Source organism: Podarcis erhardii (assembly GCF_964252035.2).
Source record: "Podarcis erhardii genome assembly, chromosome: 3".
Lineage (NCBI taxonomy): Eukaryota > Metazoa > Chordata > Lepidosauria > Squamata > Lacertidae > Podarcis > Podarcis erhardii.
The window spans coordinates 30,114,388-30,138,257 of NC_138507.1; the positions used below are offsets into that span (position 1 = coordinate 30,114,388).

The window sequence follows — 23,870 nt, forward strand, 5'->3', positions numbered from 1 at the left end:
AGTGGGAGGTTTTGAAAGTCAGTTGAGGTTTGGGAGTTGGGAGTTGAGGCTTGGGTGTTGGAGAAGGAAGAGGGAGGCTTAGGTGTGGGTTGGCAGAGTTGTATTGTGAGAGGGTGAGAGGAATTGTTAGGTTGAGTCAGATAGATAGTTGGGAATAATTCACTTTGAAGTTGTTAGGAACTAAGATTAGGAAACTGACAAGTGAAAAATAAACTGTAACCATACGCTTGTTCCTGCATTTAAAAATAAACTTGATTATTTATGTTCACAACTGTCTGGACTCCGTGTGTCCCTGTGAGCAGCAGGGTGGTGGCAGCGAAGAAAGCTAACCGCAGTGGTGGCACAGGGTCAATAGACCATGAAACGTCTGGGGGCCCTGTGTGATCGCCACAGCAAGCCCTAATTTTCTTAGCAGCAACTTGGAGAAAGGTGGAAGGGGCTGTTGCTAAAGGGAAAGATGCATACTGCATGCATATGCCTCTAGAGTATACTTAATTAGGAATACAATCAGTGGCTACTTTAGATTAAAAGGGCCACTTTATTCTTCACTTAGCAACTTCATTCTTCATGCAGCACAACTATATTTGATTTCAACTGCTTGCAATGTTAGTAATGAAAGTTCAGAGGAGCAGCAGCATTCCATCACTAAATGGTTTGTAGGAATGTCACCTGGGCTGTCAGGTTCTGAAGGGACTTCTACAGAAGACGCCGATTCCTCCTCTGAGTCAGAATCAGAGTTGATAAACACACGAGAACTGGAAGGCTTAGTGGCAATACTGACAGAGGTAGAAGAGCGTTCGTAGGTAAAAGACATTGACTCCATAGTGTGGGATTGAGTAATATGAACTGAGAACCCAGCATGATAGGGATAAAGTGCACAAAAAGTTAATGACAAAAGAGCTTTAAAAACATTTACTTCTTCAGTTATAATGGAACGGAATAGCTTTAGGGGGGTAATAATAACTATATTCTTCACATTTCAGAAGGTGCTAAAAGGTCAAAATGTTAGTGGCAAGAAGGTAGGTGAGAAAATTACATTGCTAGCAACTTTTGGAAACTATGGAAAGGAATCAGTTTAAACACTGGATTTTTGTGACAAAAGATAAGTGTGCTAATGAAGAATGAATCTTACCATCAGCATCTGCTTCCCCTGAGCCACATGGCATACTGGTACTGTCAATGCGTATTGACTGCAGCTGTGAGCGAAGCTGTTCAATGTCACTATCTTTGCTGTCCAGAGCCATCTGCAATTCTATTCGTATCTGGCTCTCTTCCGCTATTTGCTATAAAAGATTCAAGGAGCACAAATCAAACCTCATCTTATTATTAAATATTTCCCACCTTATATAATCTGGCTTACAGGATTTTCTTGGCATGCTTATTGGAAGAGCATTCTTTTAATTTTAATCCCCCTGGATGATGGCAGGGGGAGAATATGTAACCTTATGAAATAGCACATTTGGGCTACAAAAGCTCATGCAATGAGAAGAGGAACAAGAGACTAAGGGCAGTAGGACTGCTGCAAAGGTTTTAGGAATACAAAGGTAGATTCAACGATTGGAAATATTTACAAACTCTACAAGGTCTGTCAACTTTTGAAACATTCTTTCAGATCAAATTCTCTTTCAGCAATTTATTAATCCATTAAGCAATTTATTGTTGCCAGATACATCTGTGTACAGGTACTTACCGCTTGCATCTCATTGATCTCCTTCTGATATTTGATCATCATCTGGGATAAATTTTCACGTTCAGACTTCAGCTCCATGTGCAGTTTCCTGTTCTCCTTTTCTTTTCTTCTAACATCAGTGTCTGCTCCTCGCTGGATAGGATTCTTACGGTTCATCACTTCAGCTAACTTATTTACAGCCTGGTGGAGGGAGATGCACAAGAAGAATAAACAGTTACCTTAGGATTACAGAATCAGATGTTTCTGCAACCCACAATTACAGCACTTTGTTTTGAGTTTTCTACTTGATGAAAATATAATACATTCTACACTGAGCTTGGAAGCTGTCATTACCAAAAGGTTCAAAGATTTTAAAAATGCTTGTCCTAAGTTTTGATCCACAAAGCCAAATAAACTATAGTTCACCAATAAAGTTTTGAATAGTTTGAACAAGGAAGGGATCAGAGAAATGATATTATATTAGAGTCTAGTGCTATAAACATTTACAGGGCTTATTTTATTTGCATTACCTGTAGTATTTTCTCTCATATATAATGTACAGTGATAACAAAACTCCTTCTCCCACAGTTTCATACTTTACCTGTGTTTTCATTGTTCGTTCATAAGCTAGCTGTTTCTCATATTGACTCTTAAGCACCCCTATATCATTTTCCTCTGCGTTCATTTGGGACATTCCTGCAAATGAAAACAGACTCACTAATATTTGCAAAGTGAAAAAATAATAGACTCTGATAAGAAGTTTATAACTTTATAAGAAGTTACTTATAAAAAACAACAACCCCACAACACTCACGTTCTAGGACTTCTTTGAGCTTGTTGTTAAGTTCTTCTTTTTCATTTGCAAGATTTGCGACATCACTTGTGAGCGTCCTATTAGCCTCTTCAAGCTAAAATGAAGTAGAAATTTGTTACTCTTTGGCTTGAAAAATAAACCAGAAACCTGTTCAATTATGAGTTGATACTGCTGGGATTAGGAGTTTGTAGCTACTAGAAGAGCACATGAAGGAAGTTGCGTAGAAGGAGACAAATATGTTTAAGAATAAAATAGTGAAAAAATCTAGTAAAGGGAGCTTTACACTACAGGAAAAAAAGGCCAAAAAGCTGCAGAAAGTTTAAAAACAATCAAGGCAAGGTTCAAAAGCAAGACAAATAATAGGTTGGGTTCACAGATGAACACAATTTGCAGTAGTTGAATACTGGTCACCATTCATGAGCCAGAAGAGGAAGAGTATTAGACCAGAAGAATCTTTAAATCTTTAATTCCTATACAATGTAGCTACAATTATGTATTGGGCTACAGAAGAACTGAAAACCAATGTGAGTTGTTTGGTTCAGTTTTTATGTAATGTAAGCCAAAACATTGTACAAACACATGGGCTTCTGAAAGGGAAAATTTGCTCTCCCTCTCATCTTGCTGCTGAGATGGACTTGGTGTTTTGTCCAAACCTGAGCTTATCCTTTTCACACTCTTCATTAACCACAAGCTGTAATCAATGTTTGTTCTATGGGCTTACAGCGGGAAGAACCACATGCCTGGGTTTGGACGGCATGCTAAACCAGGGGTGGGGAACCTTATGCCTCACCATACGGCCTGCAAGGCTGCTTTGGCAAAGCTAATATGGTCAGTTGTGGTGCAAGTAAAAATCTGGCTCAGCCAAAAGGGAGCAACTGTTTTGCAGGCACAAACTGTTCAGCTGATTGCCAAGCACAGCCACAGGGCCAGAGGAAGAACAAATCAATTGCACGTTTGCCCTAAGTCATGTTTTGCTTTAGCGTTACAAGCAAACTGGATCTTATGTAACAAGGTTCAGGACTGCTTATTGGAGCTCATTTTACTATCTTTTATAGCAGCAACCAATACTCCTTAGGAGAGAGAAATCAAGCTACTGACTAGTCAAATTACACCTTCAAAATATTCAGTACTGAAGTATCCATGATTGCAACATGACAAAATTATACTCTGTGTAATTAGTGGGTACTGTCTGAATAGATTTACTTCTCAGGAAGCTGAAATGAACTGTGGTAACTGCACTTTTCCACCCAGGTGGAAAATCTTATTCTGAGAAACATTTTCTCTGAGCAGTAAACATTTGTTATCTTCATTGTGGAACACATATTGCCCAAGAAATTTCCAAGTTACTTACTGATGTTTTCTGCATCAACTCAATATGGCTTTGGTTTGCAGGGACTAAATCATCATGCTGAATGAGTTTGTGTCCAAAATCAAGAACTCTTGCGGAAACATCAAACTACTTACTGATCCTATTGTGGCATCTTTCTCAGCAAGTTCTTGCTTGTGCCTTGCCATCATCTCTTTAATCTCTAACTCTTTCATGATCTTCTCCTTCTCTAAATCAGAGTATTGCTCTTCGGCGATGGAGCGAGCCAACTGTTCTGAGTCAGCTTTTGTTAATGTTATCTCCAGTTGTGCGGCCAAAGAGTCTCTACAAAGAAATGATAAACTATTATTGTGGTTGAAGAAATTATTTCTATCATTTTTGAATTTCAAATAGTTGTATTCTATTGCGCATGGCCAAGAATCAAACAGCCAAATTCTCACCTTTCATCCTGCAACTCTTGCATTTTTTGTTGTATATCTTTACCAAGTTTGGCCTTCTCCTCACACTCTTCTTTTAATTCCCGAACTTGCGTTTTATAGAGAGTCTGAAATTTTAAGAAGGGAAACTGATGTAAATGCTGTGGGATGGGTTCAGTCACCTGAACGGAAAAAGTCCTGTTAGAAGGTTCATTTTGCCTTAACATCTACAGTATTCAAGATGTGGAATCTTGCAAGAACAGGAGCAAGTGTTCATAATGAACAGACACTAATCAGTTGCTGGCATTATCAGGAGTGAGGGCTACGAAAAAGCCCTACTCAAACTAGAGCTCTAAATGTAACCAACAAATATTGTAGGTCATATCCCTCTCTCATAATTGCCTTGTCCCTCTAAGGTAGCAGCTCACAATGTGCTATCTCTGCAGTTCACTCAGGGTACAAAGATAAGGCAATTTACTTTGATTCCACAGAAATTGCATAGTGTTAATATGCTACTATGAAGCATATTTAAAATGCAAACCATGTTAAGTAATAAGAAAACTACCCTCATGATTGCAAACCTACTAATTTCCATTGGGGAAATGTGATATTTACACCTCAGTGAGATGGCTACAAACCCCTAGAAAAATGCCTATGCTACACTTAATGAATGGAATAATAACAATTGCAATGCAGTACATACCGAAAAATACTGTTCTGCTTCAAGTTGATCCTGAAGCTCTTTCATCTGTGCATCCGCATCTTGTCGTTCCCTGTTAGAATAACATGTACTTATTTTAAAAATAATATGGTTCTTCTGATTAACGGTGCTCGCACACATGATTAAATTGGATTTTCTACTGCCAGACTGTTCGCCTTTCCTTGTAGTCCATAATGACAGCAGGGCAGAAGAGAACTGTTAAGAAATCCTGTTTATTTGAATTCAGCTTTAATGATCATTCTGTAATGTGCACTACAACGTATCTGATGTGAGAAGCTTTCTGTCTTGTCTACTGAAAGTTGATTTAGTTTTCTTCAGGTTAAGAACAGTTTCAGGTTAAGAACAGACCTCCAGAACAAGTTAAGTTCTTAACCCGAGGTACCACTGTATATATAATACAAGCCAGTAGAAAGCTTGTGTGTACCTTGGATACAGTGTATCCAAAACTGCTCCAAAGGGCATCAAAATTCCCTGGCACTAGTGCACACTCCACCTCAGGTTGGAGGCCATCCTAAATTTGCCTAGCATCGCTTTTCTACAATTATCTCACTCGCTAATAAAAAACACCCAAAAGCAGGAAGAAGCTGGCAGGGAGAAGCAGGAGGGACTAAAGCACAAACCCTGTAGCAAATATCCTTCTCTCAAGAATGAGCTCACTATGAAAAGGTGAAGAGTTCACAGCAGCTCACCTGTCACTATGGTAAGCAGGCCTACCATCATTTCTTTCTGGAGCCTTTCATCTTTTCCAGAACATTAGAAAATTTATAATTAAAAATAAATTAATTTTCCTTTAGAATGGACAAAATGTTTAAGGCAAGGTGTCCATATATTTACTCCCCCAACATAACTTCCTAAAACTGTTAACAGGAAGATTTTAATGGAAGACTATGTACAGAATTAGCTTATTAGAATTCTTGTACACTGAAGGCTAGCAAGTTCTGAGCTGTACATTGGGAGTACAACTCTCAAACACAAGCGAGATGCATTTCTGCCTCTTGGAAGGCCCTGCCATTGTCACAAGAGAAGGAAGGATTCAGTGCCTTATTTGCTTGTGGCCATCCTCTTGTTGGCAGATCAGCAGAATATAAGTTGTTAGTATTTAAAGTAACAATAACAAGTTAATAGAACATGTACTCATTTAAAGATACAGTACTATTTTAAAGTAATCTGATAAGCCTGTGCCTTTAATGATATTGTAATAAACTTAAATACCTTTATTAAATATCTGTATCTGAAGTGGCTTTGTACTACACCTTTACCCCACAGTAACCAGGTGATTAAATTAAAGAGGAGAGATAAAGTGGTACCTCTGGATGCGAATGGGATCCGTTCTGGAGCCCCGTTCGCAACCTGAGCAGAACACAACCCGCATCTGCACTTGAGAAGGTCACAATTCGCCATTCTGTGCGTGTATGTGACGTCATTTTGAGCGTCTGCGCATGCGCAAGCAGCAAAACCCAGAAGTAACCCGTTCCGTTACTTCCTGGTCGCTGTGGGACGCAACCTGAAAAGATTTAACCTGAAGCGTCTTTAACCCGAGGTATGAATGTATGCAAGACTGAATGGTGCAGCGCAGCAGGTTTATAAGTACCACTGGAGTGGGAATTGAGTTTATATTATTATAAATACTCTCCCACAAGGACCTTGCTCTATTTCATAAACAATATATCAGGGAGATTATGCCCCATTCATATGCACCCATAGCAGTGTGGCCACTGCTGACAACTGCTTTTACAAGGTAAGATCTCCATACTGAAGTGGTTTCTGCAGCAACTAAGCTGCTGCATGTACATTCAAAATGGAGAATAAATGAAATGGGGAAAATCTGAATACTAATGCATGTTCTGGTACTTCTTAATCTTTCAGGGTGACCTGAAGAACAACAAGATTACCTGCCTTATTGTATCCTCAACTCTTTACCAGCCCTTTGTCAGTTTAGAATCAAGTCTTTGTTACACATTTGATCATGTTATGTGTGGCCCCAAACTCTCCAGTTTAGCCATGTTCATGAAAGTTGTGAATCCTCAGCAACTACAATGGAACAGATCACTAAGATCATCAAGAGGATGACTGTTAGTTGCCTCCCGTGTTTCAGAGGTCTGACTGGTCTCAACTAGAAGTTGGCAGCCATCGTTGCTTCTGCAGTTCAGGCATCTCCTGAATGCATTTATAAGCCACCAGGCCTATGAACCAGCTTAATTTTTCTTCTTTTTTAATGGCATTTGAACCACCCTGATATTTCATAAATTAGTATAGAAATACTCTTATAAATAACATTAAGTAAATATCTGTCTGTCTACCTACCTACCTATCTATCTATCTAAAGTGGAAAGAATAAACATTCCAAATGTAGAATTTGCTTACTTTCTAAGTTCATTATTTTGCTTCTCCAAGTTGAGTTTGATTTCCAACAGATGATTGTTTTCCTGCTTTAGTTGTTTTTCCGACATTTTCAGTGCATTGACATTCTGTGTTTGCATCTTCAAGTCATTTTGTGTCAGAGAACGCTTTTGTGTTTCCTGTTCTATTTTTAGTGTCAGGTTTTCAACCTACAAAACAAATGGATTCCTTTTATACATAAGTATGTTTTATGTACAAATATTCATAAAAGTAACAATTTTAACAATTTTAATCACATTCACACGGCAGTGAATTCTACAGGTGAATGGGACTTGCAACGAACACTCTTACTTGTGTCACTGTTTATACCAACACATCTTTACATGGGGTAAATGAGACTGCAATAAATGCCCCAAATATATTTCAAGTAACCTACACAAGGGATTAAGAGGTAGATTCAGTACAGTACTTGGTTTGGATAAGGCCAGTGCTTTCCCCCCCCCCAAAAAAATGTTTAGGGGTACTCTCATTTTGACTCAAGAAAATCACCATTTTATAGTTCAAATTGGGAAAAATAAATACAGTAAATGAACAAAAGTATAAAGATTCATGTTTAGGGGTATGCGTACCCATGTCCCCCCAGAAAAAAGCACTGGATAAGGCACTTCTAAACATACACTGAGGTGTAAGCCTTCCTGCATCCCTGATTTTTAGTCTTCTCCCAATGCAGCACAACATCTACCCCAGCTTTTCCATGGAGTTCCCTGATCCTCAGGAATGGCTTCTCAGGGCACAATGTTTCATTGGGCAGGAGAGCCAAAGTGAGGGCATATAACAATGCATGTTAATTATTTGAGTTTAAGCAAGCTATTTGGTTACTATACCTCATCTCACACTTGTTTGTGATAAAGAACTAAGGTAAAGAAGCTAAACAGAAACTTGGTACAAAATACCACTGATGGGTGGGGAGTCTTATGTAGACCTAACCAGGAACAACACTTACAATATATTGCAAGTTTCTTCTTTAATACTTACGTTCTCACTTAATCTATCCTTTTCCTTTAGCAACTCATTTATTTTCTGTTGCGACTGCTTCAAGTCACAATCCAACATGGAGCACCGCTTCTCTACTTCTAATAAGCAGTTTTCCACTTTTAATTTTAAAACTCTTTCTTCCGAAAGCTTCTTTTCCATTTCTGTGAAGCAAAAGAGAAACAAATGCATCACCGCCATTTAATGTAAGAAAGTTAATATACAGTTTGACACTGAAAATACAGCTGACAGTGAAGGACCAGCATAACTAAAATCCTCTTAAATTAGACAAAAAAATACTCTGAAGAGCCTATTTGTCAAACACTTTTCAGTTCTACGCAGCCAGCTTGAACAAGAAATTTAAGTTACATAAGCAGATCTCAGCTTCAATTTACTGTCAAATTTCTGCTTCCTACTCAAAGACACGTTCATTTACTGTCTACCCATATTCACTTTTGTGAAAGTGAGATACACTTTTTGATGCATGACTGCCCACCAGTTTTATCTATCTTTTATCTTTGACTAGACAGTTCTGGAAACTTCTGTACATTCCAGTAAAACATCAAATAAATTCATTAGTATTGTTAAGAGCATGAGATTTATTTCTAGCAAAATTTACATGCAAAAAAGTTTTTTCTTTCTTTCCCAAGCTATTCAATGCCTGTCTTAAAAGTGGCAAGATGACCTAAATTATCTGGGTACGACTGACCTCAATTCTGTCAAAAATATTTTAAATGCCACCTTTGCTCATCCTTTTGTTGTTGTTGTTGTTGTTGACAAAACATAAAACGTCAGACGCATTCAGAGGCACCATTATGCAATTTGTAAGACCCTTAACAGCAAATTCTGTGATTGCCTGCTCAGAACTTAAGTCCCATTGGGTCGAATCCAACCAAGTCACTGCATGAGCAAATTACTTCTGCATGTGCCACAGAACTTCCCTCCCGTTTCTCCACCCACACCTACCTATCTGCCCCAGAGGGTTGGAGGAATCCAGAGAGGAAGTTCCATTGTGCAGGCGTTAGTTGTTCCACTCACACAATGATTTCACGGAATACAACCCATTGGGTTCAATGGAGGCTACTCTCAGGGATGCGATCACAGAACTGCACACTAAGACGTATGGATTGCTGAACATATGTACAGTGGTACCTCCGTTAAGAACTTAATTCGTTCCGGAGGTCCGTTCTTAACCAGGAACTGTTGTTAACATGAGGCACGCTTTCATTAATGGGGCCTCCCGCTGCTGCCGCGCCGCAGGCGCATGACTTCCGCTCGCATCCCGGGGCAAAGTTTGCAACCAGGAGACCTACTTCCAGGTTAGCAGAGCTTATTACCCAAAGCATTCCTAAGAAGGACGGTACGTAACCTGAAATTCCACTGTAAATATGACAGCCACAGTGCCCATGTTGTCGCTGCCTCTGACCAAACCCCCATCACCAAATAGGAGTTCTGAAGCTAAACTGTCTTTGTTTATACTATGCCAACACAACTAACTTGTTCTAATGAAGTTTTAAATTCAGATTAGCCATTGTGGATGGTGGCTAGAGAATTGGACTTATACGGGAAAAATCCAGTTCCATCTCCACTCAAGTATGAAGCTGGCTGGGTAATTATCTCTCAGTCTAAGCCAAAGTACAGAATTACTGTGAGGCGAAAATGCTGCTGTGATTTCCTTGAAGAAAGGATGTGATATGAATATAATAAATAAATGAAGTTATGAGTGTGCGACATTAAATGAAATAAAAAAATTCCTTCCAGTAGCACCTTAAAGACCAACTGTTAGTTCTAGGTATGAGCTTTCGTGTGCATGCACACTTCTTCAGATACCTAGAACTAACTTAGTTGGTCTTTAAGGTGCTACTGGAAGGAATTTTTTTATTTTGTTTTGACTATGGCAGACCAACACGGCTACCTATCGGTAACTGACATTAAATGCTTACCTTTCATGGCTTCAGATTTGGCTTCCTCAATGGACTTATAGCTATTATTTTTGTCTGCTAGTCGGGCTTTAGTTGCCTTATGTTCATTTTCTTCCTGCTCCAAGTTCTGCTGCATGACCTTAAGCTTGTACGTCATATCTATCTCCATGTTGCTCTTCTCCTGTTAAGTAAACACACAAAAATGTAATTGCTTGACTATAATCCCACTAGTGCCATAAACCAAAAATATGCAATCTGATTGCAATGCCTGTTCAGTCATTACAAGAAAAATATAAGCTTCGATTCAAATTTCTGACTTTGTCTTGGTCTTTGCCCAATAAAAGACTAACCTTATGGCACACATTCATTTGGAAACAGGATGTTTATTAGAAGTGCTGTACATCACCCACCCCCATCACAGACCAATAGAAACTAGTGTTGCAGCATGAGGAAGATCTTCTGAGATAAAAACTTTCTGATTCTTCAGCATCGCTAACTGGCTAGCAAGATTAGCTGACATTCTTGGAACAGAAGCAACATGACAATCTCAACACTCTTCACACATCCCAAACTCCATATCCCCCATTCCCTCCATTTCTCAGCTTTCATCAAATAATTATTTACATAAAATATATTACAGCGGCCCTAACCTAAAGTTATCATCAACTATTACCACTAGAAGACAAAAGCTGCAAGAGATGGTCCTTAGCAATTGCTTCAGACTTAAAGCCAGCATAAAGGTCACAAACTAAACAGGATATGGTGAAAACAGGGCATGATACATTCACAGAAAAACACTGCCCCACTCTCACTGGGGAAACCCAGCCAGATGGGTGGGTTATAAATAAATAATTATTTATTTAAATAAAATAATTATTACTATTATTACTACTATTGCTGCTGCTATAAAAGGAATTATGAAGATCAGAATGCCACAAGTACTATATTTGCTGCATTAAATCAATAAACAACATTCAAATATCTGAGTTGTTTACCTTTTCCAGATCTGTGAATCTGTCTTGTAATTGTCTTTTCTCTGTCTCCATTTTAGTTAATATAGTCTTTCCATTTTTTACTTCTTCCTCCAAACTAGATACTCGGCCTAAAAAATGTTGGAAGAGGTCAACAAGAAAAAGAACGTTAGCCATGTGTGGCATTAAAATGCAAGGTTTTATGAACTGTGATTTAAACAAGAAAATCTATCTTCCAGATGCTTTGGTGGTGTCGGAATAATTAGCAAGAAAATGTTACCACTTCTTGATCAATTAAATGGAGAGACAATAGAAATTTTTACTGAGCATGTCAATGAAACCCGAATTAAAACAAGGGCAGTTATGCAACACTGAATATTTCTAGCACACTGGTTCTCATACCCTGTAGATCACTGATAATCTCCGAGCCATGTGTTCGGTCTCTTCTTTCAGATTCTAGAGCTGACTGGAGATTGAGGAAGTCCTTCTCAAGTCTCAGCTTAGTATTCTCCAGCACACAGTTCTTATCCTGCAAATCTCTGTTATTAGCTTCCAGCTGCTGAATCTGCTTTGTACTTTCGGTCTGGTTTTTTCTTAGCCTGGCTGCTGTATCAGACTCAGTGCGGAGCAAAGCATTGGCTTCATCCAGCTATTGAACCATGAAGAAATTTCAGAGTTAACTCACCAACCAAAAACGGTCAGCCTTTAACCATGTTCAAGATAGTATTACTGCAGCAAAGCATTTCATCATCCATTTTTTAAAAAATAAATATGACAATTCTAACTTAAGCCCTCAGATTTTGGGCTTAATTTACAAATAGAAATGTAATTTACCTGTCTTTGTAGTTGAATGATTTTTTCATTGGATATTTGAGAGTTCTGATTCCTCTTTTTCAAATCTTCAAGTTGATCCTTTAAACTGTTAACTGTAATAAAGACAGTAAGTAAGTTAAACACAAAAGCCTTTTACAAATTCCAAGCACCAATAACACAGTGTTGTTCAACATTGTTCAGCAATGGCTCTTCAAGATTCTGGTTCACATACCATCATTTTCTAGATTACGTTTTTTATCTGCCTCATGTTCTGCTTTCCGCTGATATTCTGCATTCTTGTGCTGGAGAAGAGCTCTCTCTCTTTCCAACTGTCTTAAGGCAGATTCTAGGTTTTTTCTTGAGGTTACCTGGTAAGAATAGATGGAATATTTCTCTTTTAAGAAATTGGCTGAAGGATGAAGGCACTTTTCTGAAGTTACAACACAGAGGCTATCAAATCTAATTAATGCTCTAACAACTCAAAATGTTTCTCATTTGGCTACAGTAAATATACTACATAATGTTCAGCAGATGTGTGCACACAAATTCACTAACAACCACAAAATTTCCAAACAGCAAAACAGTCATGCAGTTTTGGATCTACAGTGTGGATCCAAAGGCCCCTCAGGCAATCAGAAGGGAAATACCCACAGTAGCCTCTACATCCCTACCATTTCATGGATAGTTCTTCAGGTGGCACAGTGAGCTCAAATGGGGAAAAGGGACTAGGAAAGCCCAACTCTACTGTTACAACTCCATGCTTCAAAACTCTAGTACAAAGTCTATATATCTGGCCCTAAGGAGTCCAAATTTAAAATGCGATTCATATCATATTGAAACCAGCAACAAAATTCCCAAGTCTCTATACCAAATTAAGGTTTGGTATAGGCCCCTTTATACATGAATTAGATATAACTGATTACCAGAAATTAAGAGCTACACTGCGGGTCACATTACTTCTTCACTATCACCATTCCCCAATGTCCACACATTAAGCATAGATTTCTGCAAGCTGGTGGAAATGCACATCCTCCAGGAATAAATGGATACTCCTCTGAGACTGGAGATAATATTTATACTGGTTGAATGCACATCCACTCCAAATGAATTGTGATTTCAGACCTCCCCAAAATGCGTATCAGACTCTGAGGAGCACCAAAATGGACTTGTGTGTTGTATTGGCAAGGCTGTTGGGTTCATATGTTGGGTTCAGCCATGAAGCTCCGTAAAAGGCCTTAGGCAAAACACTCTTCTTTCAGTATAAGTAACCTCAAAGGTAAGGCATGTAAGCTGCGCTAAGTTCCTTAGAGGAAGTGTAAGATGTAAATATGGTGAACACAAAAAGAAAACTCTAATCATCTCCTCTGGAAACTATCTGCAATGTAATACAATAACTGATTACATATTAACCCGCTTATTAATATAGCATATGGGTGCGAGAAATGTTATCTCCTCTTTTATTCTACTAAATACTGTTGGGGTAGCAACTGCCACCTCTATAGCACAATTCCACTAATTTGTCCAATGGTATACCCTCATCACCTAACAAAAAAGATTGGCTAAAACATTCAGAGACACAATGGAAAAATATAAAATAGACAATACTTTACCTCTTCATCCAATTCCTTCATTATCTTCTCTACGCGAATAGTAATAGCTCTGGGAAAGTGTTAAAATAACTATTAAATGGAAAGCACAGAATAACTGACAGGAAACAGAATAATTTCCCATTTGCTACTGTAAATCTTCTATACAGGAAAGGTATTCCACCAGTGAGATTGTATGTAACTTAACAGCAACCAAGTCAAAATTATATATTGTCCTGGTGCCTCCAAAATTGCACATTGACCAGCTTCATTTACAAGGTTAAGCCATGATTTATTAAACCATGGTTTTACTGTCTGAGCCTTGGCCAGTGGTTTAACTATGGTTTGCTTATTGATAACAAACCATACTGAAGTTTTTGCTTCTTATTAGCTTATGTATCTTGGTTTCTTTTAATTATGCCTAGGTGCTACATGCAAATCTTTCCTTAACCATGGTTTGTTTGACCATCCCATTCCAATCTTTTGCCAAAGACAAAGGCATAAGGAGGTAGACAAAGGCATAAGGAGGTGGAACATTTCATCTGTTAAAACAAATCATGGCATAGTATTATATGTGAATGATGCCACTAGATTAATAAACTATGGGACATGGTAGTCATGCAAAAACTAACCAAGCAAGGTCAGGTAGCAAGAGGCCTACAAAATAACAGCTGCTTTTTGGTATACGTTTATACAACCATTCAGCCAGAACTATATAAATGAACATGTGTTATAAAACAAAGTGGGGGAAAGACAAAAAAGAACCAATGCATGGTGTGATTCATTTGTTAGTTTTTTTGTTAAATTGAAAGGATTAGGGTGGTTTGTAGAGACAAGAGGGATGGCAGGCTGTTGATATGGAAGGCAACCACTGCCTTCACCCTGCCCCCACAAACAGGGATCTGCAGGGCCCTATGGGAATCCTGCACCCTGCAAGCGAACTGAGCCCTCAGAAATACCAAAGTACCAGGATAAATTAAATGTGTCAGATACAGACTGCTTTTTGATATTATGGTTCTTTATACAAATAATACTCTTCAAACTGATTTCCCATTAACATTTTTGAAGACCATATTTCTGCATAAAACGGGGTGGAATTCTACCTGTATTTCTGCTCAAGTTCATCTTTGGCTTGTATTTCATTACGAATTCGATCTTCCAATTTGCTTACTTTTTCCTGAAATTGTGCAAACTGAAAGGAAAAAAACCCTGGTCTTTAAATGTACACAACTTGAAAAAATGGCTCACATAAGTAAATATTGAAAGCACCATCAGCCATTTGATTGGACATCAGATATTTATTTACTATGACATACCCGCAGCTGGAACTAAACTGTGTTTATGAAGATACTCAGTAGTTCATGGAAATATCTAGAGAGCCACTCTTCATTATGGGAAAAGTAAATTCAACTATCTGTGATGCATTTAATAAAACAAAATCTACAGAAACCTCATAATCGTGATCTTAACACACCCTCCTATCTTACACTGCACATTTCAAAATCCAACTTCAGCAATTGCAAATTTCACAAATATTGTAAGTTGCCATAACAATTTCCAACATGTGAAGTTTCATATTCTAGATGTAAAAACTGCAGCCCATAGGTAAACTGTGCAAATTCAAATTAGCTTATCATAGTCCACACTTTTAGGATTTTCTCTGTAGTTAAAATTCTGGACTGCCCAACTTACTGGGAAGTGGGGGTAGATACCCTCCAAATTTTCAAAGTGCCCTGTAAGTATAAACATATTCTCTATAGTCTTAGGTCTACAAACAAAGGCTGCTAAGTGGCACCCAGGACACCCATGGCAAGGGAAAATAACCATCTATCACAGTTATTTTCATGCACTCACATTTTTTAAAAAATCAAATAAAAATGACTGGCCATTCACAGAACATTTCTTATCTAATGGGGCTCCCTTCACCATGGACATATGAAATAAATTTATTCTCATCTGTAGCCAACTAACTGGATAATTAATGACACATTCAATCAATGATAGCTACTGCCTAAAAAACTATAACTTTTTTGAAATATTACATATTGAAAGAAAAACAATTTAAAATAATGTACTTACCTCTTCACTGTCCTGTAAAAACAAACAAAAAAAATCCAATGTGATTTTTTTAAAAAAACAAGCCTCTCCCGTCTGTATTTTCCAACAGTCTCTAAAGCTTCACAATCTTGATTTTGAATAGTTACTTTAATTTTCTTTTAACAACTCTTGCTTTAAAACTTAAACCATGTATTTTAGTCAACAGCTCTTTTCACAAAAGCAAGACTACTCACAAGTAGTTTCAGATCTGTGCAATTAACGCTAACTACTGAAAAGCAAGTCTACATCGCAAGTATTATTTATCATGCATAACAAACACTTTACATATGTTTAGCCCTTATTAAAAAGAAGAGTACTTGCCTCATTTTTCTTTGCCTCTTTTTTCCTTGCCCCATTGTTCTTGCAGGGTTCAACTTCCCTACAGAGCTCAGAAAAGTCACTTAGCAACCTGTTGAAAACAACTCAAGTTTTCAAAAACTCCACAACTATGCCAATCAACTCATTTTAATCAATTCTCTCAAGTCTTAATCCCCACTAGACTGCTCTCTGAATGAAGGCAGCTTTATTCAGCACCACTTCTCTTCCTTTTAATTTTAATTGACTCAAAGGCGGAAAAGATGGGGTGCTTTTCTCAAACCCATACAAATGTTCTAATTTTTCAAGTACCTATGCAAGTTAAATATATTTATGTGCAGTAATATATTGGTATGCAGAAACTTATTGCAATACCCTAAGATTATTCAGATTCTGCATGCACTGTTTGCTCCCTACCCACCCTGCAAAGAGCCTGTGCTGAATACAGTATTGATGGATACTAGAAAATGCACAGTACAATGCTTAACTTTGAAAACGAATTAAACAATTCTATTATGAAAAGAAGCAAGCATTATTGTTATGTGTATCATTAAAAGTATATTACATACAGGTTCTCTCTAAAGTAAGTAAATCCTATGAAAGGCAACTGGTTTCCAACAAAGGCTTTGGGGACTGGAAAGGTTTCAACATCCCCTTTGTCGTCTTCGATATCGTCAAAATTGCTGCTGTCTATGTCACTACTCAGCTCAGGTACAACCGGTGCTGCAGCTAAAAAAAATGGAAAATAGTTATTTAAATCAAAATTCTTTTTTTCCACTTCCACAAAAGCAATTTGCATGGTATAACTTGCTAGCTATCTTCTGCAATGAGCCAGGGTCTTGAAAAGCCCTGTTTTACAAGTCTTGAGAAACAAAAACACAGAAGCTTAGCTTCTGAGAACTGCAAATGAAAGGGAACTGCCGCTTTGCTAAAGCTTCTCTGGAAGGCTGGGGGATGCTCCTGAACAGCATGAGCTGGGGCATTACCCAAAGATGAGAAGTAGCTTGCAAAAGCAGAGCTGCAGGAAGGCTTTTCAGGAAGTGCAGGGGACTGCTTGAAAGGGCAGAGAAAGAGATACTCTTTTGTGAGCTTCATTCTGCTCCCCGTACTTAGGACCCAAGCTAGGGAGTTTGGTGGACCACAATGAACAGCTGCACTGATGTTTTTTAATAATCTGGTTGTTTATAAATAAGTAATACCGCAAATAAGAATTTTCAAGAATATTTTCCCAACCACAGAAACATTTTTCTCAGATGGAAGCAGAACCAGAGCCATTATTTATACATTTCTATTGAACCAAAACATAATTCAGGCTACATATTTAGAGTAGTTGTTTGACTAAACAAGCATGATGTGGTGGGTGTTAGCAAAACAGAATGAAATTTTTACCCATTCGCACTCAATAAAGTAGTGCAGCTGGAAAAAAAAAAACTATTGTAAAAGCCTAGACACTTACAGAAAAATGTAACTTACAAATATAAATGCCCATAGAAACCATTTTAGAACCCCTGCATTTTAAATTCGACACTAACCCAAAGTAAGTTTTTTTAAGCAAGAAAGAACATATTTTTCATATTTTAAAAATGATACTTACTGTCTCGAATATTATCCCAATCCCATTGGTCATGCTTAAAGAACGGATGAGATTTAATTTCCTCTACTCCACTCCTTCCAAGACGTACCTCCCTAAACATAACAATTAAATCAATTCTTGTATTATCATCGATAATTACAAGCTAAAAAATACATTAAGTGCCAAAGATACCTAAACATTCTTGGCATTTCCTCCCATTATAATTAAATGCAATTTGAATCCTCCCATTTTGTAAGCAGTTAGGTTTCTCAGCACTCTCAACATATGCAGAATGAAATGGTTAGAAATCTCAGCCTGCCATGTGTGGAATAAAACATATTTCCAACTGGACTGTGTAGAAAAGGAATGCAGGAAAAAGTTCTTTAAAAAAAAAAAAAAGCAAACCTACGAAGTTTGCCAAACCACTGTACAAACATTTGGACGTAAATGACGGAAGACCTGGTTTCCAAACACAGAACAGTTATTCAAACCCTACTGAAATGAATATTTCAAAAACTGTATCCTTTGCCTCCAATTTAAAAACACCCGTACACATATGCACATTTTTTCCTAAAATGTATAATGAAGCCACTATATACAAAGCAAACTCATTTCTTTTCAAAACAATTTTTGTGTTGTTAAAGGCTCACGTAAGAACATACTTTCGTACGAGAACTAATAAGGCACAGGATAGATACTTGCCCCTTGTCACTTTAAGTGCTTCAGTGGCAATTGTATATATAATAAGATGCTCTGTTTTAAATAAATACACTGAGCACCATGTTTAATATGAACAGGAAAGCACACACAAAAATTGGGGTGGAGGAGAAAAGAAAGCCAGAGTATTCTTAAATAATCCAAAAGCTCTTCTTATATACCGTATTTTCGCGAGAGCGAGAGGGGTCGGCATGGACCCCTCTCGCTCTCCAGGATTCAGGAAGCTATCCGCAAGCCTTGGGAGCTCCGCGGGAGTTCCCGTCAGGCTCCCCAGGCTTGCGGATAGCAGCCTGCATCCTGAAGCCTGGGGTGCGCTGCACAGCGCGCCCTGGGCTTCGTGCAGATATCGGGCAGCCCCACGAGCTCGGGGGACAGCGGGGAGGTGGAGCGCTGCCATCCCGCTATTCCCCGACCTGGTTTGGAGGCTGGCAGTGGGGAAGAGCAAGCTTCTCCCCACCGCCAGCCCCACAAGCTCGGGGGACAGCGGGGCAGGCCGCTGCCCCACGGAGGCTAGGGAGGCTGTCCCTGAAGGCAGAAGAGGGAGACGGAGCGCTCCGTCTCCCTCTTCTAGCTTGGGGATGGCTGTGCAAAGCCTCTGCAGGGCAGCGGGGTGCTTTTGTTCTCCTCTAAAAACTACGGTAGGTGTGTTTTTTAAAGCTCGGGCTTCCCCTGCCCGAGCTTTAATAATAAATTTTTTCCCCTTGATTTCCCCCCCAAAAAACTAGGTGCGCCCTATGGGTCGGTGGGCCCTATGGGGCGAAAAATACTGTATATCCTTTCCCAATCTTTGGCTTTTCCTTGCATTTAAAACGGGGGGTGGGGACTAATGTACCCCCACCCACCCAAATCCTCTTGAGCTGCCTGCATGATTACTCAGTAGATGGAATCCTTTTTGGAACACTGCTGAGGCCAATAGACAGATATTTATTTCACTTCTATTTCATTTTGTGTTTTTCGTGTTTGGTTTTTTACATCTCTTACGATTTAAGAAAATTACAAGGTGCAAATAATTAAATTTAATATTGACTTGACTGTCAAGAATAGTCCAGAAGAGGGCAACAGAAAGTGAGTTTGTTTGGTTTTCAAATTTTGCATCTTGGTCTGCTTCTGCATGAATGCCTAATAATGCAAACTGGTTGGCCAGAAGGGGAAAGGGAAACTAACTTTCCCAACAGGGGAAAGAAAGCCATAAAGAACAGCCACAGTGATCTCCTCCTGACCCTCCCCTAATTTAACAGGCCACAGAAAGCAGCTGTGGCCAAGGTATGGTGGGCTGATCTGATCAGCCTTCAGCAAATAATGCTTAGGGAACTGTAGAATCAGAGTAATAAGAGAAGCCAAAGGTCACCTAGTCCAACTCCCTGCCGATTCAGGAAAATTATGACTACAGGTTTCCTAGCCAGCCAGCCTCTGCTTAAAAATCTCACATGTAGTACAGTCCACCACCTTCTGAGATAAACAGTGGGACAGAATAATACCTCATACAATCAAGAAATTCTTCATGATGTTGAGTCTAAATCCTTTTTCTTACAGATTTGCACCCCATGTCTTTGGTCCTAATCCCTGGGAGCAACCGAAAACAAACCCAAGCCAAGCTATCGCCTTCTCCAACCCCCTACAAAAGCCAGGCAATGTGATGGAGCACGGCAGAGATTATGGCGCAAATTTGTTTTCTGTTAGAAAGTGGAGGGTAGCTGACTATACTCACCTGAATGCTGCTATCAAACCTAGTTTAAGGACTTTACTCCCAACACTATGCCACCCATTTCTTTAAATGAGCAAATGAAGGAGAGAAGAACGGATATTCCTCCCTCTCCCCAGCCCTTGAGAGATATGGGGAAGGGATGTGTGGATTCCACTGATCTGTCCCTTTCAAAAGGAAGGGGGCAAGAGAATTATGATCATGGGGTGTAGGGGAGATGTAAGATGCTCAGTAACCCCAATATAATTTCTCAGAGCTTGTATGTGTATGCTAGGCAATAGGTGACTTGCTAAGGTCAAGGATACAGAACATGCTCCCACACTTCACAAAATGTCAAAGATTTCTTCTCTTCAAGGGGTAGCAGCGTTCGAAACTCCCACTGTTCTAGGTGCATCTTGTGACAGGGAATTTCATTAGTGCGAGCAGTTTCTGAGCTCTGGGCACAGTACTGCTTCTAAGATTTCAGTTAAAAACTGCAGTGGAAGGAAAGAGGACCTTTTTCTGCCTCCCCACTTCCAGCTGCTTTCTTAAGACTGGAGAAGAAACGCTCCTAGGAATATTAGGGCGGTGGGCAGGGGAAGGACTAGACCATGTGAAAAATGAACATAATCTTCAAGCTGCAGTTCATTCATTTTCGGCTTTGTATTCTTGTTATAAAAAAGTGTGCCTAGACATTCTGTTGTTGCACCCATAACCTAGGTTTAAGGTGCCATTTAGATCCTAGTTTTCATATCTCTGTTTCTAACACTGAGGGACAGAGAAACCTTCAATATAACTGACCAAGAAAAGTCATGAGCTCTATCTGCTATACATCAGTGGTCAATGCTGAGGGTGAAAGGAGAACAGTCCTGAAAAGGAAGGAACATTCTAGCCCTGTAAGAACCAAAAAAGCAGGGGAAGCACTTGCAACCCATCTGTCTTTAAACTATCTGAATCCCATGCAGGTCTTTCAGACAGGAAGGCCCTCTATTGAAGAGCAGCTTTATGTTTATGATTCATTTAATGCTCTATGTATATGGTAAAGGGTAATGGACCCCTGGACAGTTAAGCCTAGTCGACTTTGACTATGGGGTGTGGCACTCATCTCCACTTTCATGCTGAAGGAGCCGGCATTTGTTTGCAGACAGCTTTTCCAGGTCATGTAGCCAGCATGACTAAACTACTTCTGGTGCAACAGGACACTGTGACAGAAGATGAGAGCATGAAAACGTTGTTCACATCCCTGCCACGGGAATATGTATGTATATGATTTATGATTATCTCCTCACTCAAAATTTGGCTATGGAAGTTGAATATAGTAAGTGCTGCTTGAACTTCAGAAATTTTTGTTTTTAACATTTTAGTCTGACTTTGGGTAAGGCATGAAATCAGATTGGTTGCACTCACTGTACTGGACCTCAAGAAAATTCTTCTGAAAACATATTCTGTTACAGTAATTTAGTGAAAGGATTTTATGGCGAGAAAAATCGATGTTTACATACCTGTCTGTTAAAAAGGCACAAATAAGGTCCTTTGCTTGCTTTGAGATTTCAACATCTTCTGGGAAATGTAATGAATTCTTGTGATCCATTATTTTACTATATGTTCCCACCAATGAATCAGCATAAAATGGAGTATCTCCTGAAATTAAATATGCATAAACATTAGCTAATGCAAGTTGATTACTAAAGGCAAAAACAGTTAAATAAAAATAACTTGAGACAAAAACAGAGACTCCTATGTACAAAGGTTCAAAACAAACACCTACAGCCATACTAAAACTATGGTTTAGAATTATAGGCTCATGTGCTCCAACCCTCCCCACACAAGAGGAGACTGCTTCTGCTTTTAAATGAAGCAGAGTTCCCTGTTAAAGTCTGAAATCAGAACAACTCTGTATACTCTTTTGTTAGTTCAAACAAGCCAAACTCAACCTATGCTATATGATACTGGCTTGTTCACCAACCATAACTTCCCTGAGTTTGGGCACAAGAAGGAAACCTGATTAATGTAAAAGCAGAAAATGTGATTCTATTTTCGTTCTCACAGCTGCAGAAAAGAAGGGGAGGGGAGGGAGAAGAGTAAGTTCAATGTTCATGCAATGCTTTTGCATATAATGCTAACCATAATTTAGTGTTTTGTGCAAAGGAATGTTCTTATATATTCCTGATAAGCACAAAATATATCTCCTGGTTCTACAGCTTTCTGTACATACAAAATATAAATACAAACTCAACACACCCAACACATAAAAAATTATATCAATTATTTGATGGGTCTTTCTTCAATTGCACATAGAACTTAATTTTTGGTCTCAGAAACATGTGATTTTTGTTAGAGGTGGGCCTGCTATACAGAAAATGGCTCCAGAGCATGTCCTTCCCTGTAATTATGCTTCTTAACCCAAGGAAAGAATATATGTGGGGCATAACCATGAATATTCCCAAGGTACCATCATTCAATATCCCTCAAGAAACGTAACAACCGGGATGGTAAATGGCTGACCATGTTACCACAACTGATTTGGGGAGCAGCATCACTTTCCATTGCAATAGCAGTTACAAAACTGGAAAGTTGGACGCCAGGTAGTCTCCATAGCAACTCTCCATGTCTTCCATGGGAGGCCCACCTCATGTTGTGGGAACTCAGGCTCTGATATGGGAAGTGTAACCAGAACTAGATTCACTCAGGGGCCACCGAGCTCTTACTGAATCAATAACCTACGTGGTGGTGCACAAACTTTTGAAATCAATGTACTAGAGGGAATACAAGAGGAAATCACTACTTACCAACTAGCATTTCATAGAGAAAAACTCCTACAGACCACCAGTCGCATTCTCTTCCATAATAACCATCACCACCTTGTGATTTTAATACTTCAGGTGATATGTAGTCTGGTGTTCCGACAGCTGTATCACAGCGCACCATCCCTGTCTATATAACCAGATAAAATGCAACAATTAAACAGAACAGCCGCTAGATTTAGGCAAGAATGCTAACTTAATCTATTTTTAAAATATAGTTCTTAAGCAGCTATGAATTTAAGGCTGCTAACTGCACTTACTCTACAACACTGTCATTACCCATTTATAAGTTCTCTTATGAAATTCATGCCACAAGTATAAAGAAAGCTTGTTGAGGGAGCTGAAGGAGTTAATCTTGGAGCCAGACAAAGTAAGCAAAAGCTGGGAATGTATGTTATGTCCGATTCATGGGCACAGAATCTACTGGAAGTCTCTGCAATAAATTGCAAGAGAGATTTGGAGCTGGTCCTAAATCAGCAGAAGACAATATATAGGCACACCTCTGTTTAGACTGAATAACATAGTCCAGTTTTTATTGCTTTTTCTGTGCTCCAGCAAAGCAGGTCTTAGAAGTTCGCAAGATAAACTATGCAGCAAATATAGAACTTGAAAGCAAGCATGTCTTTCTATATGATTTAATACTTCAGTAATATTTCTGTTCAATGCTACTGTTATGTAGTGGCTAAGAGCTTCAGTTGTGAACCAGAAATCCTGGGTTTAGTTCTTACCTCTGCCATCAACTCAGCATCTCTCAGCTTCAGCCCCACATATGCAATGGGTGTTTGTTTTTTTAATTACTAGCCCACCTTGGAAATATTTTTCTAATATTTTCTGATAATGATAATATCTTCAAATACTAGATACAAAGTGTTTTGGAACTGTGATATAAATTCTAATTAACAGCACTACGAAGTATTTGCATATTCATCAAAGTTAAACTTCATGGATCTTCCCCGCTTCCAGTCTCCTTATGCTCTTTACCCCCTATATTGGCCTAGTTCAGATGCAGCACTAAACCAGGAATCTCCATTCTTTTTTGGAGGTGAATGTCACGGAGACTGCACTGGCCTCC

General features: G+C 38.9%; 1 protein-coding gene across 9 annotated transcripts in view; it reads right to left on the bottom strand.

Moving 5' to 3' along the window:
* The window catches only part of ROCK2 (Rho associated coiled-coil containing protein kinase 2), a 73,904-nt gene that overhangs the window by 12,530 nt on the left and 37,504 nt on the right, over positions 1-23,870 (bottom strand). For 5 of the 9 annotated variants that reach the window (XM_081856762.1, XM_081856767.1, XM_081856765.1 and 2 more), the window contains 23 exons: positions 22,784-22,928; positions 21,497-21,635; positions 17,618-17,709; positions 16,593-16,752; positions 16,030-16,117; positions 15,691-15,702; positions 14,715-14,803; positions 13,636-13,684; positions 12,258-12,393; positions 12,047-12,138; positions 11,615-11,861; positions 11,237-11,343; positions 10,263-10,422; positions 8,323-8,483; positions 7,312-7,496; positions 4,930-4,999; positions 4,251-4,354; positions 3,948-4,134; positions 2,484-2,577; positions 2,271-2,365; positions 1,691-1,870; positions 1,133-1,283; positions 670-846 (listed from right to left, as the gene is read on the bottom strand). In XM_081856762.1, the coding sequence (XP_081712888.1) occupies positions 670-846; positions 1,133-1,283; positions 1,691-1,870; positions 2,271-2,365; positions 2,484-2,577; positions 3,948-4,134; positions 4,251-4,354; positions 4,930-4,999; positions 7,312-7,496; positions 8,323-8,483; positions 10,263-10,422; positions 11,237-11,343; positions 11,615-11,861; positions 12,047-12,138; positions 12,258-12,393; positions 13,636-13,684; positions 14,715-14,803; positions 15,691-15,702; positions 16,030-16,117; positions 16,593-16,752; positions 17,618-17,709; positions 21,497-21,635; positions 22,784-22,928 (2,920 nt within the window). The remainder of the gene's footprint in view (positions 1-669; positions 847-1,132; positions 1,284-1,690; positions 1,871-2,270; positions 2,366-2,483; positions 2,578-3,947; positions 4,135-4,250; positions 4,355-4,929; positions 5,000-7,311; positions 7,497-8,322; positions 8,484-10,262; positions 10,423-11,236; positions 11,344-11,614; positions 11,862-12,046; positions 12,139-12,257; positions 12,394-13,635; positions 13,685-14,714; positions 14,804-15,690; positions 15,703-16,029; positions 16,118-16,592; positions 16,753-17,617; positions 17,710-21,496; positions 21,636-22,783; positions 22,929-23,870) is intronic. The other 4 variants (XM_081856763.1, XM_081856761.1, XM_081856768.1 and 1 more) reach the window with 2 other exon arrangements.